The sequence below is a fragment of the Uranotaenia lowii genome, chromosome 3 (genome assembly GCF_029784155.1).
Source record: "Uranotaenia lowii strain MFRU-FL chromosome 3, ASM2978415v1, whole genome shotgun sequence".
Classification (NCBI taxonomy): domain Eukaryota; kingdom Metazoa; phylum Arthropoda; class Insecta; order Diptera; family Culicidae; genus Uranotaenia; species Uranotaenia lowii.
Genome location: NC_073693.1, coordinates 115103472 through 115121494, shown reverse-complemented (window position 1 = coordinate 115121494; position 18023 = coordinate 115103472). Strand labels below are relative to the sequence as shown.

Below are 18023 nucleotides of genomic sequence, written 5' to 3'. Positions count from 1 at the left end.
GGTTTTGTTTGATTTTTTTTCCAAGGTTTAAGGCTTCCTGGAATAAAGGATCAAGTCTCCTTCGATAGAGGATCAAGTCACCCTTAACTTCAAAAATATCGCAATTATTTTACTCCCACGAAAATGCTTGTAGTTCAAATACGGGTTCAAGTATCGTTCTAATTTTGATTTTTTTTTTTCTCAAGGGAATTTAAGCTTCAGTGGCTTATTCATCCCGAACGGTTCTAATTTTCGGAGCATAGAAACTTGTAGTTATACGCTGTCAGAGAATATATAAAAGGGCGCGAGTTGCTAAATTTTCCCAAAAAGATATGGTGAAAATAAGAAAAGGGGATCAAGTATCCCCACTTTCCCCTATATAAACACCAATTTCGGTGAGTAATTGTAGTTTTTGTTTGATGGAAAAAGGAATGAAGATAAAAATTCAAATATCTAATACCTACTAGTTCTACAACACTGCAAAATGTTTACTAGAAAGAACGACACACTGTCAAAAACCTTTTTTATCTATGACTATTCTATTAAAAGATTTGCGTTAAATTTGAAATTTGAAATCATTTAAAAATCAAGCCGTACAAAAAATAATATGTGTGGGGAATTACCGGGAGTGAAAACGGGATTCCCGGGAAACGCGGATTTTTTTTCCGGAATTTTCCGACCTGGAATTCGCGGGACGGACACTCTCTTAAACTCGGATCGAGATTGCAAAATTCAGGTTCGAACCGCGAAAGTTCAATCAATTATAATTATTAATTATTATTAATAACCATAATTATTATAATAATTGTGTGACGTGCAAATGCGTAGGAAACCACCCATCGTGATTAAGCGACAGTTAACAAATACTGCGACGTGTACGCTGAGCTGACGCGTCCTGACCGTCCTGACCGACTGGACGAGACGACCGTTGAACTGCTCGAATCAGCTCGGGAGGGAATGTGTGCTGTCTATACGACGTACTCACTCAGACATTCTCAACAGCTCGAGTCAACTCTCGCGGGAATGTACTGTTGTGCTCACTAACACATTTATACTACACACAATAATTATTATTACTTTTGCAAATTTTATTTATTTTCATTTATGGTTAAAATCTGAATTTTCTCGTGAGTTTGGTTGATCTTGCTTATTTGATTTGAGCATGGAATAAGTTTTTTTTAACAAATCGATGGCTTTCTTTTAAAAACTTTTTTTCAAATCAAATAAGCAAAATTAACCAAAGTTTAAATCAAATTCAAAGATTTTAAGCATCTATGAAAATAAGTTCTCTAATTTGTTACTAATGGATTCCTTATACAAATAGAGTTTACCATTTTACAGATTTTCGAATGTATTTTCATATTTTTTTCGTGTTATACATTAAATTTTTAATGTAAATGTAATGTGTTAAGTAAAACCATTTTGAAGTTTTTTTAAAAAACAGTACACCAAACCAACCCCCCTAGTTTCTTCCTACGGCCCTAACGAGAGTTTAACAGGACGATTCCTGATTTCAAACTTGTAGTAAAACGACAGAAAAAGGGGTCGTCAATATTGAATGAATAATGAATAATGTTTTTTTCAATAGTTGCATTAATATACAGATGCGTTCAAAAAAGAATGAAACCGCATGAAGCTGCGCACCCACCCAGACAGGAAAAATCGCCCGAAATCGGCCCGATTTTTGTCCGTTCATCTGCTCGATCGGTCCGAAATCGTATAAGAAATCGGGCCGAGTTTAGTAGAAAATCGTGCGAAAATGAAACACTTTTTCGGACGACGATAAGTTTTTTCAACCAGTTCGAGCAGATCAAATGTCAAAACAAGCGAACCGTTTTCGGACCGAAACCTAATGGTTTTCGAACCGTTTCTGGGCCGATTGCCATAGCGTCCATCCGAAAAAAGGACCGATATCGGACCGAAACCGAACGAATTTTCGAACCGATTCTGGGTCGATTGCCATAGCCTCTATCCGAAAAAAAGAACCGATTTCGGACCGAATCCGAACGATTTTTCGAACCGATTCTGGGCCGATTGCCATAGCATCCATCTGTAAAAAAGGACCGATTTCGGACCGAAACAGAACGGTTTTTCGAACCGTTTCTGGGCCAATTAGCATTGTTGCCATTCATTTAGGTTTTTCGGTTTTGTTACAAAAAGCTAGATTTTTATTTCATTAGTTTATTTTTTAGTTTTTGTTCTTCTAATACATTCGTTTGCTGCCTCTTCGACTATAAAACATTGCGATGTTTGGCGCAAGCTTATTCAATCGAATGGTTGGCAGCAATTTTGTGCATCTGTTCGCCTCGCATGACAATTCGAAATTTGCTTGGATCAGTTTTGCTACACAAAATTTCAACTCGCCGAGGCCTCTTAAACTGTTTGTCGTCCTGAACAACTTTGAACGGCCACAGAACACCTGATTCTAATCTTCATCGCCCATTTTGACTGACCGAAGATCATATTCGCTGGAAACGATGCATAATCGTCGTCACCATCTTCCGCTTCTTAATCGGTAATGGCACAAGAAGAGGTATAAGCAGCGGCTGATACGATGTGTTGGGCGAACATTCCTGGTGGGATGGAAGGAATGGTGGTGGCCTTCGGAACTGCAATAGAAAATTTCATATTAATCGATGATGGCTGAACGGCTGGTAGGGAAATGTATTCTATACCGGAAATTGTTGATGCAACCACTGAGGGAATGACTGCGTCGGAACCGTTTCCAGCACCAGATGACGGCTCTTCATTGGTCGTGGCGCTACTGGGTTTCCTTTTTTTTAAATTAATTTGCTCTATTCATTGTTGGGAGTGGTAAAAAATATATATTCCATACAATCTACCTAGAGTTCTTTTAGAATGGGGCCTTCGAAGAGCAGTTTGTGAATATTTCGATAGAATCTGAAAGATTAAAAATAAAAATAAAAATGTTAACAAAAACGTTTCAAAAAAGTCTTCACGTAAAAAGGAGCACCAGAATTTCTCTTTATTCGATTCTTCGTCGGCCAAATCGATAGCACTCCGACTTTACCTAATTTTCTCAAATTAATGGATTTTTCTATTTGTTTTTCATATTTTGTATGAGATGTCTATTAAATATTAACAAACATTATAATGACAAATTGTGAGAACACATTATTGGCGTCAATATTGAACAATATTAATATTGACAGGCATCAATGTCCTGATTTCTATTCTAGCAATAGTAAGATCTGATGGTTCGTCAATTTCTCTTTCTCTTCCATTACTTATCATAACTACCTTCAGAGTACACAGCCAAGGAATTTAGGTTGAACTTTTTTCTTGTGTGCTTCATAGTGTAGGTTAGGCAGGCCGTGGTATCTGTTTGTCTGATGCTGTTGAAACACTCGATGATTTTAATGATTTGGTTGGTACGTTTATATTGGCAGTTTCATCTCATGTGAATACTTGTCCCGCTTTTCAATCTGGAACCCATCGAATTGATGCAGCCGAACGTTGCCCGTAAAATTTTTTTCTGTTGACTGAAACTGAAATGAAAGAAAAACGAATATGACATCGATTAATAGATAGCATGTCGTTTAACTTACATAACATTAAAAAAAACTTGTTCAATAAAATTCCTTTCGATGATCTCACTGACCAATACTGATCTTAAATAGAATCACTCAAATTACCAGTCATCGTTCCGGAGCTGAACGTTGGTGCACCAATTGTTGTTATAGCACATGCAGTGGTAGCAGTCGAACTTGTTTTCCTAGTAGGTTGAGATCCCGATTTTTTCACAACTTCATCATTATCCGAGAAAATACGGAGGAATATTGATTGAAGTAGTTGATATACTTGGTCTAGCTGCGGTTTCGTACCCTCCGAAATTTTCGGAAATGGTAGACTCAATTTACGAAATTGGTTGACAAGATACTAGTTTTTCAACACCTCCGTAATCAAAGTTTTGGGCTAGCTTTGATGCTTCTGTTGCTGTTGCTACTGGGCTTTTTTGTTGATGACCTTGTTCTGTACCACCGGAGGTTTATTTCGATGGTAAATCACGGTAAATCATCTTCAAATTTATTTTATTGAATTTTTCTTAATGTATTTTCCTCGCATTTACATCTTTGACGTTGCATGTTAAAAGTTACGGCTATAAAAATGGCTACCAGAATCATTCTGCAGATTAGTATCATTGCTTATGGCAACTAAAAAAACTCCCGGGTGATCGAATCGAAATGTGGGTTTAGTTTTTTGTGCCAAAACCCTTTTTGAGGGATTCATCTTCCGACAAAAGTATAGTGCATGCATCTTTTTCTGTAAATGAAAAAAAAATTACTAAATTTGAATAGCAATTGTTGATGCATAAATTGAACATACCACTGGACCGACCAAGCGGTGGAGGCTACGATGTAGGCACGTGAAGGACATCCATACCAGAGCTATTAATTGTACGGTGGGTGATCGGTATAGGGAAGCTATGACTGGGCCCAAATATAGTTTCACCCACTTTCTCGACGAATGCATTCACTGACCGTGTCTGTGGCATCGCTATCGCGACAAGGTAACAACTCGTCAGTGAAAGTGGAAAATCGTTATTTATTTACTTCAACATCATCTGGAGCTGTCATCAAATTACTAGAATTCCTTTAGCTACTCTACAAAGCTGGAATGAATAGAATAGAATGAATAGATGATCTATGATCAAAACGAATTATTTAAAAATTACCTACGTAATCGAACTCATAGTCATCAGCAACAGCTGCTTGGTTGGGACAAACTTCGGAGTCAAAGAGTTCGGTAAACCTGGAAAATTAAATAAGATGTAAAATAATTACAAAATCGATAACTTGATTTAAAAATTTGATTTGAAAAAAATTGAAGTTAATTTTTTTGTTAGATTTTTTTCATTTTAAGTTCATTTTTTCCCTTTAGTAGGTTTTGGTTAAGCTCATTGGTGCTTGTTATTTTGAATGTTTGTGCTTAATTTAAAAAAGTAGAACAGGTACTTAATAAAAAAAAAAATAATTCTCAAATACCTACGAAAAATTTCTCAATTCTTAAGAATGACTCAATGTTTTTTTTAAACTAGATTCATAATCATGATACCTATTTATAGGTTTATCATAACCCATCTAAGCATAATTGGTCGAGATTCGACCAGGCTGGACTAAGCACCATAAGAAAATTGATACAACAGTCGCTGCTAGATCAAAACAGCGAGTTTGATTGACCTGAAAAAACTTCTAGGATTATGAACTACTAATTGCACTTATTTGAATTTATAGTGTTTGTCTGTACAAGAAAATAGTTGTACGTAAAGCTCAAGCTAACTTTTTCAATACTTGCTTACTTTTTACTATTGCAATACTTGCTTACTATTTACTATTGCAATACTTGCTTACTATTTACTATTGCAATACTTGCTTACTATTTACTATTGCGTAAAGCTCAATGCTATTAGCGTTCATTTCGGTCTGGTCGAACTCCGAAAAATTAGGAGTACATGTATTTAAAAAGTTTCAATATAAAGCATAAGAATAACTGAAATAGCTAATCGTTAATTTAAAGTTATATTTTTAAGTTTTAATTTTTAAATTTTTACTCTTGATTATACGCCTGAGTTAAAAAGATTATTGATAATTATCATTTCTCTGATTCTGACTATGGTTCTCAGAGCTAATTTAATGAATAAGTAATCTGAATCTGTGTTTTTCATGTTGCATCCTGATCCTCTTAGTTGAATTTAAATTGACAAAAAAAAATTTTGGTATTGATCTTTTGATTATAAAAAAAATCTATCGAAAATAATAAATAAAAAAATTGGAAAACTTACCATTATAAGTAACCTTTCGCTCTTTTACGTCCATCATCGAATCGACATCGTCCGATTTAGCTGTTTGTAGAAATCCCAAAAGCGATGAGTTAAAAAAAGTCATGTTGAACGGACGATTCTTTTTATGTGCAATTATCCTGCAGATTGATACTGGCATCGATGGCAATCTCCTGAGCCAAAAACGTCTTCACATGCATTGCGAGGAATCCACGGTATACAATGAATACACACAGGACCACAGCATTCGTCCGTCTTAGCGCCCCTTTTATTATGTTGCATCTAGTGGATCCAATTACAACTGCTGCACTTCACTAAAAAAATAGCTTTAGGACAAATACTGAAATAATGTAATAAATAGCAAAAAATATTATTACAAGAGCTTTGATTACCTGTTATCGTCCTCATTCCCAGCAACTCGTTCTCAGCTCTAGTATTCCTCTAAATCTGTAGCTTTCATTCTATGATCACATCGAACGGGAGTAAGACTGTTTGTACCTATTGTCTGAACTTAGGATTTAGCACAGCCTATTGTTGCAGATTGTGGGGGCGCGGTCTCGCATAGTCGACCCGAAATTGGATCCGGCCACCGAAGGTTTCGACGACGCAGCAGGTGAAAAACCGATGCTGATACTGCTGTTGCAGTTGCTGCTGACACCAACAGTTTTTGCTGCTTTTAAGCTAATAGTTGAGTGACGGTGTTGAACTTCCCATTATGTCGGCTGGAAGTGGAGGATTCACGAAGACTTTGTTCTAATCCACCGGGATTACCGTCAAGTTCACCGCTTTTCCAGTTTGGCGAGACTGCTGAAGAAGGCATTAGCTATTGCTTAGTGCAACCACTAATGAAAACAGCTTCACTGGAAATAGTTAGGGGGTGTTTTTTTTTAATTGTTCCTTAATGGTTAATAGTAAATAAGAACTTACCAAACGGAAACGGGGCCAGTTTTATGTTTGATTTTCTCTTCTTCTGTTGTGCGCAGAGTGCCTCCAGTAGGGTGGGTGCATACTGAGGAAAAGTAGGCAAGGGGTACTAAAAGTTTCTCATTGGTGGGGGGTGGAGACGGTGCGCTTTTTGACAGCGAATTGTTCGCCTACCATGCCTACGATTACGATTGCCTGTCACAAGGGTCACAAGATGGACGATTCCGTGCATTGGTATAAGAACACACCTAGCTTTACCCGCCTTGGTTGTGCGCGTTTTTTTTGCATTAAAATGATGGACCGGCAAAGTCGACCATATACCCCATACGACTTCATACGTTAACATCATGGAACTGCAAGCGCAAGAGATCTGAGAAGGCAAAATCATTAATTATTTTTATGGTAAAATTTTACGATCGGAAAATATAACTTCATTTGATCTATTTGAAAAAAAAAAAACCGCTGAACATAGAAATTCAAATAATTTTACTTTTGCATGCTGGCCTGGGTGTTGCTGGGGAACTCTGAGACCGGTTCGAAATTCAGCTTTTAACTATTCCCCAACGATTCCACCATGTTACTAAGCCAATATGTGTCACTTTTTTGAGTTTTTGACAAAATAAGATTTTTCATTTTCACCTGAGGTGTACCGCGACCTTAACCGATGAAAATGATCGGTTCAGAGGATATTCAAATGCAATCAATCAAACATTTTCAAAATTCGAATCTAGATTGGATCAACAAGAATTAAAATTTTAATCTTGAAAAAGAAAATTTTTTTTACATCGGTACTTACCTTGCTTTCCACTTTTAAGTATCACGCCAAAAAATAATTAAAAGTCATCCAAGTGAAGCGACCACCTCTGAGTGGGTCCGGATGAAATTCCACCAAAGCTTTTACCCACGGGACATTTCCTTGGAAGCTTTGTTTGCATGAGCCGATGTTTACTGTGGGGACGATAATGGGTTAGAAAATTATATATGTAAATAAAACTTGATTGTTTAGAATTCAATCAATCTTAACATACCTTGCTTATTATTAAATTATCGCCGGACAATGGTTTTTTTTACTACAGCGCTCAAAATGTTTCTGAACAAAAACAGCGGAAACATTCACAACACAACAATCACGCACCAAAACGAAACACGCGCCCAGATTGCTGCAATTGAAAACTGCTCGTGTTTCGTTTTGTTCATAGCAGCACTGCAAAAAATATCGTCGGTTTTCGAGCAATCGAGCAGGCGGATGGAAATCGAGCCGATAATAGATCGAATTCTAACCGCTAGAATTCGAGTGCTGGCATTTCTGTTTTGTAATCGGCCCGATTGAGCAAACCTTCCTGACAGGGCACTTCCAACTTTGACAAGCTGCCATTTCTCTCTCGGTTTATATTTTTTCATGAATTTTTCATGAAAATTTTTTTCACACAATTTAGTTCAACTATCCAACTAACACTTCACAAAATTTGAAGTCTTTGCAATGACGGGAAAGTAAGATACAGCTATTCCCGTAAAAATGGGAAATTTGGAACTGCTTCACTAAATTTGCTGTATCTTTGACAATTTTCATTGAAAAATCTTGAAATTTTGTTCAAAGATGTAAAAATATTTGATCTAATACCAGGCCAAGTTTCAGCTAGTCAACATATACCTAATCGAGAAATTCTACAAAAAAGCAGAAATAAAAATTATCCCTCAACAAATAGTTCTTTGCTAAAAACATTACTCCTTACTTAATTCTGTTCTAAATTTTAATTTAGAATTTTAATTTTGATTTCCGTCCGGGTATCCATATTTTAAATATTTAAATTTGTCCCTGTTAGCCTGCAGAACCTTCATTTGAAAATTGTTCAGGATCGCCCCTGATGGCTTAGATCGATAGCATCAGATATTCCGAGAATAAATAAAACCGTACACACATTTTCAAACAAAATTAACAAACTTCTAAGTGGACTGTATTTTTACTTTATAAGTAATTACAATTACTTTCCGACTGACACAATGGTCCCTTTTGGACCTCTGACTCTGGCCTCTGACTTGGCCTCTCGGGCCTCTGACTATATTACCGTCTCCGATGGTGGTTGGTTGGAAAAAGAGACCGAGCCTTGGGGTGATATTGGCTGGACCCTTCGGAAAATCCTCTTCGTGGCCGAGGAAAAGCCGATGATTTTGGCGCGCATCCCAGCCGTTAATACGCGCAGCATCGCGTTGTTGCTACTGGGTCATTTCGTCTCTTAGGGTGGTTCATGGTGACCCGTTCGTTCCAGGACAAAAAAAGGAGTCTGTAAAATGAGTCGGAGCTTTAATCAGAAATTCTGTTCTCAAGTTTCAAAGATATTCTATGGAATCAAAATCAAACTAACCAATCAACAAGCTTTTTTGATCCATTTTAAAATAAAATTCAGTAACAATATGAAAGGCTTATTGTTCAAACCCTGAATAAGACAAACATGTTTTCTGTGGAGTCGTTCATTAAACTTTCATTTATTTGAAATAATTAGCTCTCTGGAGCCACTATTATTGACTTTTCGTTCACCTGCTTCAATGCTTCTTTTTCTGTTCACAGGAGGTGTTAAAAGGTTGCCGAAATGTGTGCTAACAGAACATAAAAATATAAATATGAGAAATATTCGGCACAATGATTTTTATTCTAAGCTCAAACTTTTAATTGATTTTTTTCTCATGTTGTTTACACATGCTGCCTAATAAAGGTGTTGTCCTTAATCTCGATGTATGACGCTCAGTATTATCACCATAATTTATGCTACAGTATCAGAGCAGCATACAATTCTTATATATTTACTTTATAAGACATAACATACTGAAATTTCTGATATGTTGGTATCTGGTCGACTTATTTCAAAATATTTATTTAACAGAAATATATAAGGTAGGAGAGCAGCGAAAAATTCTCTCGCCGTTGCGCATACGGCTTTCGTAGCCTGCGTTCACATTGTGTTGGCAGAACACATTATGTGGTATGAAAAAAACCTAGCAATAGCTTTTGCTAAACTAAATCGAGCAGTCGAGCAGTCGCTTAAAGCAATTGCTTCGGTTGATATGAATAAAGTTTTTTTTGACAGCTGTTTTCTCTGTCAGGAGCTTTTACTTTTAGAACAAGCTAATTTGGTATGAATAAAGCCCAAATCTGAAGTAATCGCTCGACAAATCTCTTAGCAATTGCTTTATTTTCGAAGCATGCTCGGTAGCAGACTTTTCCAATAAAAAATTATTTAGCAATGTCATGAATTTATTAAATTAGCAATATTACACTTCAATACAATTTAAAAAGGCATTTTCAACATGGATAAAGAAAAGTCGGAGTGATAATCCAGCTTTTTTTTTTCATATTCCTGTCGTTGTATGAAATGATTCGTCTAAGATGAAACTAAACAAATCAATCAGTAAATATTCTAAATTAAAAATTCCGGCTATAGTGGAAGAAGTCCCAATCGGCTTGAAGTTGGAAGAAAATTGTAATAATTTAAAACATAATTCAGACTTCCATATTTATATGATTTTTTTATAATTCTAAGATTAAAAAAAAATTAAATTAAGATGCGCGCCTATTGCCTATTTTTTATACATCGGATTATCCCGATCCGAATACGTGTGGGAGAGCTATGATAAATGTTAAAGTTAGGCCATTTGTTGTTTGACTATATTCGAATATGTATTCATTTTTCTTCAAACATCAACATACGAGCACGCAATAACCAAAATCTTTCCGGACGTTCTTCCACCCACCATCCGCACGTCGACTTCATGGCTATTTTAGCCGGACTTTTAAATTTTCTGATCGTCTTCTTTCATTTAACTTTAGAAAACTTCAGATTCTGCTGGTTGGATAGCTCTATTTTTCGAAGCAAAAGCTATGTTCTAAGACTTTAGTACACATCCGCTAAGCAAATGTTTATTCATACCAAACTAAGCAAATGCTTTGGGCTTTTGCTTTGCTTGATTTCGAGCTAAGTAAAAGCTGCCGAAGCAATTGCTAAACCTTATTCATACCACTAATTGTGTGATTTTGAGGAGCATAACACCCCTGTCGTCGCGTTATAGTTATTGGCGAAATCAGATTTTACACGTTTATTTTTACGAGAACGTCAAATGGGCGTTTACTGACAAGATAACATTTTTCATTTTCATTTTCACCTGAGGTATGCCGCGCGCGACCTTAATAACAGCTGTGTTATACATATAACAAGCATATATTTTATGTGTTTTACGTGTTTCATACAAAAAATAGAAACATATATTACATAACACGCATATATTTCGTGTGTTTTACGTGTTTCCATACAAAAAATAGAAAAATTGATTTCCAGGCTACGCAGATGCTACGCAAAACGAAGGCAGAAGGCAGTTGAAAATAATTTTTGTATGGAAACACGTAAAACACATGAAATATATGCTTGTTGTGTTCAAATATAAGCGCGTGGAGACAAATGACGACAACACCAATTTGTTGCACTTAGTTCAAGCTTCAATGTGGTTCATTAGTTTTAAAAATTCACTTGCACGTTTTTGCAATTAGCACTCGTGAAGTTGAGTAAAAATAAAACTTAAAGGTGCAATAAGCTGGCTAGAAAACGTCGTAGAATGTTGAAATCTTATGCAAAACGTGTGATTTGAACGCCCCAACAAATGTTTAGAACATCATATTCATATAAATCCTCATCTAACTAAAGTTAAGTTTAAAAAACTAACTTTTAAATAACTTTCAAAATAAAACCTTTATAACTCTGCTCTAAAAAGAGATAGAGTTTTGATGCATTCAACAAAGTTTCATATTTTCACGTATTCTATAACTTTGTAGTATAAATGAAAGCTTTATCTATTGAAATAAAAAAGTTAGAATTTTCAATTTTTTTATATTGGACTTTGACTAACTGTTGATGCTTTCAGGTTACGAAGCATGTTTGAAGAAGCAAATGTTCTGAAGACACTTAAGAGATAAGATAAAAGACAGAGGCGCTACGAAAAAAGTTCCACTTTTAGCCCTTTTGGACCACAGTGCGATGGAGCTTGGAGGGATTAATGACATCCTGGTGTTAAAATCATTATGATCAAATAAAAAAAAGACCGATGGAGCTCGACTTGTACGTATGTTGAAGCCTATTATGCTACGTTCACCGTGGTGTAATTGGCTAACGCGACGTTATCCTGAAGCAAAAATTGATATCTCATTTTGCTACAACACTTTCCATCAACTTTGAAAATGTGATAATTTTCTGGTACGGAGATGTACCAAGACGAGCTCGGAACGTTAGATTTGGTATTTTCTTTGTTTCACCGGTACTAGCTTTTTCTGCGTGAATCAATTTCGAATGACAAAAACGAATTTGGCTCCTTAAAACTAAGGTTGTACTAAAAAAAAACTTAAACTAAACTAAAGAAATTGTAAGGAAATGTTTAATTTATAACACTCTATTGGTTTATTTTCTGAGCGTGTAAAAAAACAAATTTGAACAATTTTAACCATCATGATTTTTTTCAGTGTTTTCAATTTATCACCCTTTTTGAAAAATTCGAATGTAAACACAAAAATAAAACAACGTGCGCAGTTCGACGGTTTTGTGCCAGCAAAAATTCTTAAAATCTTCAAATTTTAGCACCAGGTACGTAAATTTAAACTTTATTGAAGAGTTTAACACACATAGCCGATTTTAGAACGCTCATAATTTCGATACATGCAATTTCGTGTTCCGGGAAACGTCTCTAAAGGGATTATCCTTCGATTGCTACCCGCTCGTTCGAGGCACTACTTCCGAAACATGGACTGTCCCGAATTGTGTCCGCCCGCTGCTGTTCGCGGAATGACTTTTCTAGATCGGGAATCATTTACCAAGCAAATATCGGTACCACATTTGTCGATACCTAAAGGGTTGAACATAAATCAAATTTGCCGAATGGTCAAGACGGTGATGCTTAAAATGCAACAGTATCGCCCGGTGCGATCTGAAGAGTCCAAGATTGCTCTCCATCCATTAGGAGTGCGAGATTGGTCCGATTTGGAAAAGCTAGGTTTGGTAGAGAAAGATCTAGGAACTGATTGCTTAAAGTGGGAAGAAATAACAATAGGTTACAATAACTGGGGATATGATGAGATATTAAAAGCAATTTTACCGGTCGATAAAGAGACTTTGTCATCGTTTTCTAAGGTTGGACATATTGTACATCTGAACTTAAAAGATCACCTGCTACCCTATAAGAAGCTTATTGGCGATGTCATAAAAGATAAAGTCCCCGGTTGCAAAACAGTGGTCAATAAACTGGTCACGATTGATAACACGTACAGAAACTTCCAAATGGAACTGCTTGCCGGAGAACCCAAATACGATGTTGAGGTTAAAGAGAATGGTGTAACATTTGAATTCGATTTTTCCAAAGTATATTGGAATCCTCGGTTGGCAACCGAGCATGAAAAGATTATTAAAATGCTGAACAAAGAAGACATTCTCATAGACGTATATGCTGGTGTTGGACCATTTAGTGTCCCGGCGGCAAAGAAAGGTTGTTCGGTGTTCGCCAATGATCTGAATCCTGATTCTTATGGAGCACTTGCAAAAAATTGTGCGAAAAATAAAGTACAATCACGCGTCAAATGTCACAACAAAGATGGTATCGACTTTATCAAACAAGAGTTGAAGCAAATACTGTTTGAAAAATCAACTGATAACAGCTTTAATGGTACCATTCATGTTACCATGAATCTTCCTGCATTAGCAGTTGAACATCTGCCTAACTTTGTAGGACTATTTTCAAAAGAACCAGTAGCGATATCGAAATACCCATTGGTACATTTGTATTGTTTTGCAAAAGGCATCGAAGACAAGAAAGATATTGCACGTCAGTTGGTAGATGAAAAAATGCAGATTTCTCTAAAAGACAATCTCAAGGAAATTGCCTTCGTTAGAAATGTTTCACCCAACAAAGACATGATGCGAGTAAGCTTCTACCTCACAGAAGAAATACTGTTTTCAAATATTACCTGCCAAAAGCGACAACCATCAGATCTGGAAAATGATCAGAGCAGCAAACGGCTATGTAATGTTTTGTTTTTGTTTATATTTTTCAAATGATTGAAAATTCATTTTTTACATTTCAGGTACTGAACCAACCCTCAACGATGGGCAAAAAGAACGTGAAGAATCGTAACCAGCAGAAGCAGGTTGCGAAAAAAGCTAAAAACATTTTTGCCGTCAATCAAGGAAAGAAGAATAACCCGAAAAAGGCCAAGGAAGTTGCTTCCAAACTCAAAAAGGTACAAAGTCGGAACCGTTGTTTCTTGAATGATATAATATAATAATTTTATTTCTTTTCTTTTCAGATGAATGTGTACGACAAGCGAGAGAAGACCGATAAAAACTTCCAGGAACTGCATTCGAAAGTTGTTAACAAGAAACAGTCGACTAAAGTTGCCCCCAAACCAGCCCCACAGAAAACTAAAGCCAACACCAACACCAAACAGGTCGAGGCGGACTTGGACAAAATGCAGATGTGAGCCCACAAATAAGCTAGGTAATTTTTAATTTTAATACCTACATATGTTCCCAAAAATTGTATTTCTTTTAAGTTATACAATCAATTTATAAGTCAGATAGCGGAAGGTTTATTTTTATCTGATGGCTAAGAAGAATGCGTATTACGAATGCATTCTACAATTTTATTTTCGGCATTCAATATATAAATAATTCGCCCTAAACAGCAGTATTGGATTTTCGATGACAGCCATGGATGAAAATTTTACTAGTAGGTATCCAACCTTTTAAACAAATCATTTTTATGGGTTGTAAAGCTCTGTTGTTTGATTTTCATCTTCAAAATTTATAACGATTCGCTAAATTACAAAAAAAATTGCTTTCCAAATAGCCAATGAATTTTACAATTTTAACTATCTATGGCGTCCAAGAAAAAAATTTAGACATCCTCAAAAACTGTTGAATCCCAATTTAAATAGTTTTTGATATCTCAATTCAGACTCAGTCGAATAATGAACTCTACCTAGCTCTTAATTATAACCCGGATAAGTCTTCATCCAAAACATATTATTCATAGCACAACTACTGTTTATTCTCTTATCCAAATATAATAAACCGTACCGTCGTTTCTCGTTTCCTGTAAAATTCGCAGATGCCTTAACATCTGCAGTTTCACGTTAACTTTCTTGTCTATTAGCCGACCCATTTTTCGTGCTATATCACCTTCTGTGATGAATTTGTTATCTAAAATTTCAAGAAAATAAGTTAATTTTACTCATTTCAAAACATCAAAAAAACACCTACTCGGGAAAGCGTGCTGTTGCTGATTGAAGGTTTTCCACATGGCTAAATCCTGTTGATTCGTGACGGCTGCCTTGTTCTTGTACAGCAGTGAATACTTCTCCTCGAAGCAGCTGACGATGGTGGTCTCGAGGAATGCCAATAGCTCAGCCAGGGATTCCCGGCCCCGCATATATTTGGGAATATGCTCAAAATCCTCCGAACTAATGTGAATGTTGAAGTCCAAAAACGACAAGCAGCGAGGTTTCATTTTTGCCACGAATGGTGATTTCTGATAATCGGCCAATGACATTTTCTCTACCGTTGAAGGTATGGACATTTTTTCCTGTTTGATATTCGTGTTTTGTTCCTTCAGCGGTCCATTCCTGCTATTGGATGGTACTCGTTCCAGGTGTTCCAAAAGTTGCAGTATGAGCTGTTCGTTTCTACGAACTTTCCGTATTTCATCTACGTACCATGGTCCGAGATTGTTTCGAAACCGATCGATCGCCGTTTTGGCGGCATTCAGGCTCTCGAAACTAGAACTTGTCTTGTGTTGTAGATTGATTAACTCCGGCAGTATTTCCGCCTTACAAGCTTGAAGTTTGAAAAATGTTTCTATGCGGTCAATGATTTCAACCTGCTTACTGAGTAACTGTTCAATTTTATCCATTTTACCGCCTAAAGTTATAGCTTTTAAATTAAAAAATAAACCGTATTAACGGCAATTTTGCCAGCACTCAATGGCCAGTCGTGCAAATGTAATGCCATATTCGTTTTCATCTGGTGGAAAGATGGTTGTGCACCAACTGCTGTCAACTTCATATAAAAAAAACGCTTTGACAGCACTTGGTGCACTACCGGTGTACCACCAGAATGAAAACGAATATGGCATAAATAATCAATATGTCGACTGACAGCTTTTGGTTTTGTGTTTGTCGTCAGCAAGGGTGCCAGGTGGTTTCTTCAAAAATCAAGACAACGCGAGGCTAAAAATCATGATTTCTAGAGTTTTTTTTTGATTAAGTCGTATGAGCCACCTGACGTGTTTCGAGAAAATCACTGTTGAAGTTTTGTAACCTCTTTTTAAATTTACTATTTAAAATATTGCTCGGAATTGTCTTTAGAAATCGGTATGCGATAAGAAAATAGATGAGAATTAGACTAGTGTATTTGATTCAGGCAAACATTTAGTTGTTCGAGTGAACATGTACTTACGACTTTTTGCATTGCATGATTGGCTCTAACGTCGTTTTGCATGCTGTTAAATTTTATCTTTAATAACATGTGTCTTAAACATTTCTATCACTTACTATTTAGCTTCAAGCACTCAAGTTCTAACATTATGTATGGCTCATCTGAATAATGGTGATTACCGGAATGGGTTTTAAAGGAATTCGTCATGTGCCAATCAGCATAGTTTAGAACAAGAAAAAATGACTTACGTTTGAATCCCTGGAGCTTTGTCTAGGTCTTCGCGGGTGATATGCTCTCTGCGGAATCTCCGGTTTCTACGAAACGCTTTTAGTTTTGTTGGCAGCATCTGTGGTGGAAAAATGATAAAACTGAAAATCAGTCCAGTCATAAAAGATACTCATTGTACTTACCTCACAATAAAAAGAAGAAGTTTGTTTAATCATACTGACTTGAACAACTCTCACAAAACAATTTCTTTTTAAATTTTTAAACTTTACATCACTAGCCGCTGCATTTTCTGAGAAAATGCATAAGGTCGCAAAAACCAACGAACCGAACAAATATTTTGCGACCTTTGTTTTGCACGCCAATCTAGTGCAATGCAAAAAGTCGTAAAAACCAAATTGCACTCGAAAATGAGAAAGTCATTATACGTCCTAAATTCAAACCATTTTGTAGAATTTATTTATTGATCAAATGAAATGAAAGTTTTTTATAAGGTAGATTACATGTTTATCAATCGTTTGCAGCCAATAACTCAATTTTGTTTACATTGGTTCATACGACGTAATCAAAACTAACTCTAGATTTGATCCTTTTGATTTGATCTTTTGATTCATAAAAATAATAAGCATTGCATAAATAAAGATGCAATACAGGTGCTTTAAACGCCTTGATTTATGCAACAGCAGTAGGCAGTTTCTTCGCTGACCTGCACTGCCCCTACTCGCATAACAGTCCCATATGAATTTTCGTCATTTTTCATCTAACCTGACAGTTCGTCATTTTGAACATTTTACTTCAATATAAAACAATAAAAAAAGAGACTTTGTTCTAGAAATTACGAAAAAAATATCAACTAGTGACTGTCCCATATGAAATATACCCGCATAACAGTCCCATATGTGAAATACCACGGATGTAGTTACCTTACTATGTTTCTTTCGGTGAAATGATCTTTGATTTATTGCTTCAAGTCATTTAAACAAGATGCAACTCACTTGATGTCGAATTATGCACACTACACAGTAAATTTAACTACAGTTTTTGAAAGGCAGGCTAAGATAAAGGAAGGATGGTCTTCCTATGAGAAAAACTATCAGAAAAACCTAAAAACCATGATAAGATTCAACTAACAATGTGGAATTCATGAACTACATTTACATGTTAAGAAATGATCAAATTTAAGTCTTAGAAGGTAGCTTGGCGAGCAAACCATATTCTGTATGGGACTGTTATGCGAGTAGATTTGAAAAAGGTCTCGAATATGCTCGCATAACAGTCCCATAACAAACAAAAATGGTGCTCCTGACCTTACCAGTTGTCAAATTTCGAAAAATTCAGGTCCTACGATTTATTATGGCAACCTAGAACATATTCCATTAAACGATTTTTGTTTATGCTGGAAGCTGTGGTCACAATTTAAAAATGTATTCCAAAACAGAAAAAGCTGATTTTCTCGCTTGCTCGTTTTTGCATATGGGACTGTTATGAAAGTAGGGGCAGTGCACTGCCCCTACTCGCATAACAGTCCCATATGAATTTTCGTCATTTTTCATCCAACCTGACAGTTTGTCATTTTGAACATAGGGCTTCAATATAAAACAATAAAAAAAGAGATTTTGTTCTAGAAATTTCGA

The 18023-nt window shown here is 36.1% G+C and overlaps 2 protein-coding genes and 1 long non-coding RNA gene across 8 annotated transcripts; 1 reads left to right on the top strand and 2 right to left on the bottom strand.

Moving 5' to 3' along the window:
- Positions 1–1670: 1670 nt before the first annotated feature.
- Positions 1671–7974, bottom strand: LOC129754752 (uncharacterized). Of its 5 annotated transcripts, none has more exons than XR_008739083.1 (10): positions 7732–7974; positions 7500–7651; positions 6707–7073; positions 6172–6639; positions 5783–6105; positions 4676–4752; positions 4327–4612; positions 3241–4263; positions 2655–2880; positions 1671–2588 (listed from the first exon to the last, which is right to left on the bottom strand). It is a non-coding gene; the product is annotated as an uncharacterized LOC129754752 (long non-coding RNA). The 5 variants fall into 5 exon arrangements; XR_008739084.1 differs by having other exon boundaries at positions 2655–3488; positions 3549–4263; XR_008739085.1 differs by having other exon boundaries at positions 2655–3488; positions 3636–4263.
- A 4270-nt stretch (positions 7975–12244) lies between these two features.
- LOC129754506 (tRNA (guanine(37)-N1)-methyltransferase) lies at positions 12245–14411 on the top strand. Of its 2 annotated transcripts, none has more exons than XR_008739035.1 (4): positions 12245–12324; positions 12377–13753; positions 13815–13970; positions 14037–14173. XR_008739035.1 is itself a non-coding variant. In XM_055750618.1 (4 exons), exons 2-4 carry the CDS (start codon positions 12397–12399, stop codon positions 14208–14210), a joined length of 1659 nt encoding a protein of 552 aa, XP_055606593.1. In that variant the 5' UTR covers positions 12245–12324; positions 12377–12396; the 3' UTR covers positions 14211–14411. The 2 variants fall into 2 exon arrangements, 1 of the variants encoding a protein (XP_055606593.1); XM_055750618.1 differs by having other exon boundaries at positions 12377–13758; positions 13848–13970; positions 14037–14411.
- LOC129754507 (uncharacterized) lies at positions 14332–15729 on the bottom strand. The gene is made up of 2 exons (XM_055750619.1): positions 14992–15729; positions 14332–14931 (listed from the first exon to the last, which is right to left on the bottom strand). Exons 1-2 carry the CDS (start codon positions 15638–15640, stop codon positions 14777–14779), a joined length of 804 nt encoding a protein of 267 aa, XP_055606594.1. The 5' UTR covers positions 15641–15729; the 3' UTR covers positions 14332–14776.
- Between the last annotated feature and the right edge of the window lie 2294 nt (positions 15730–18023).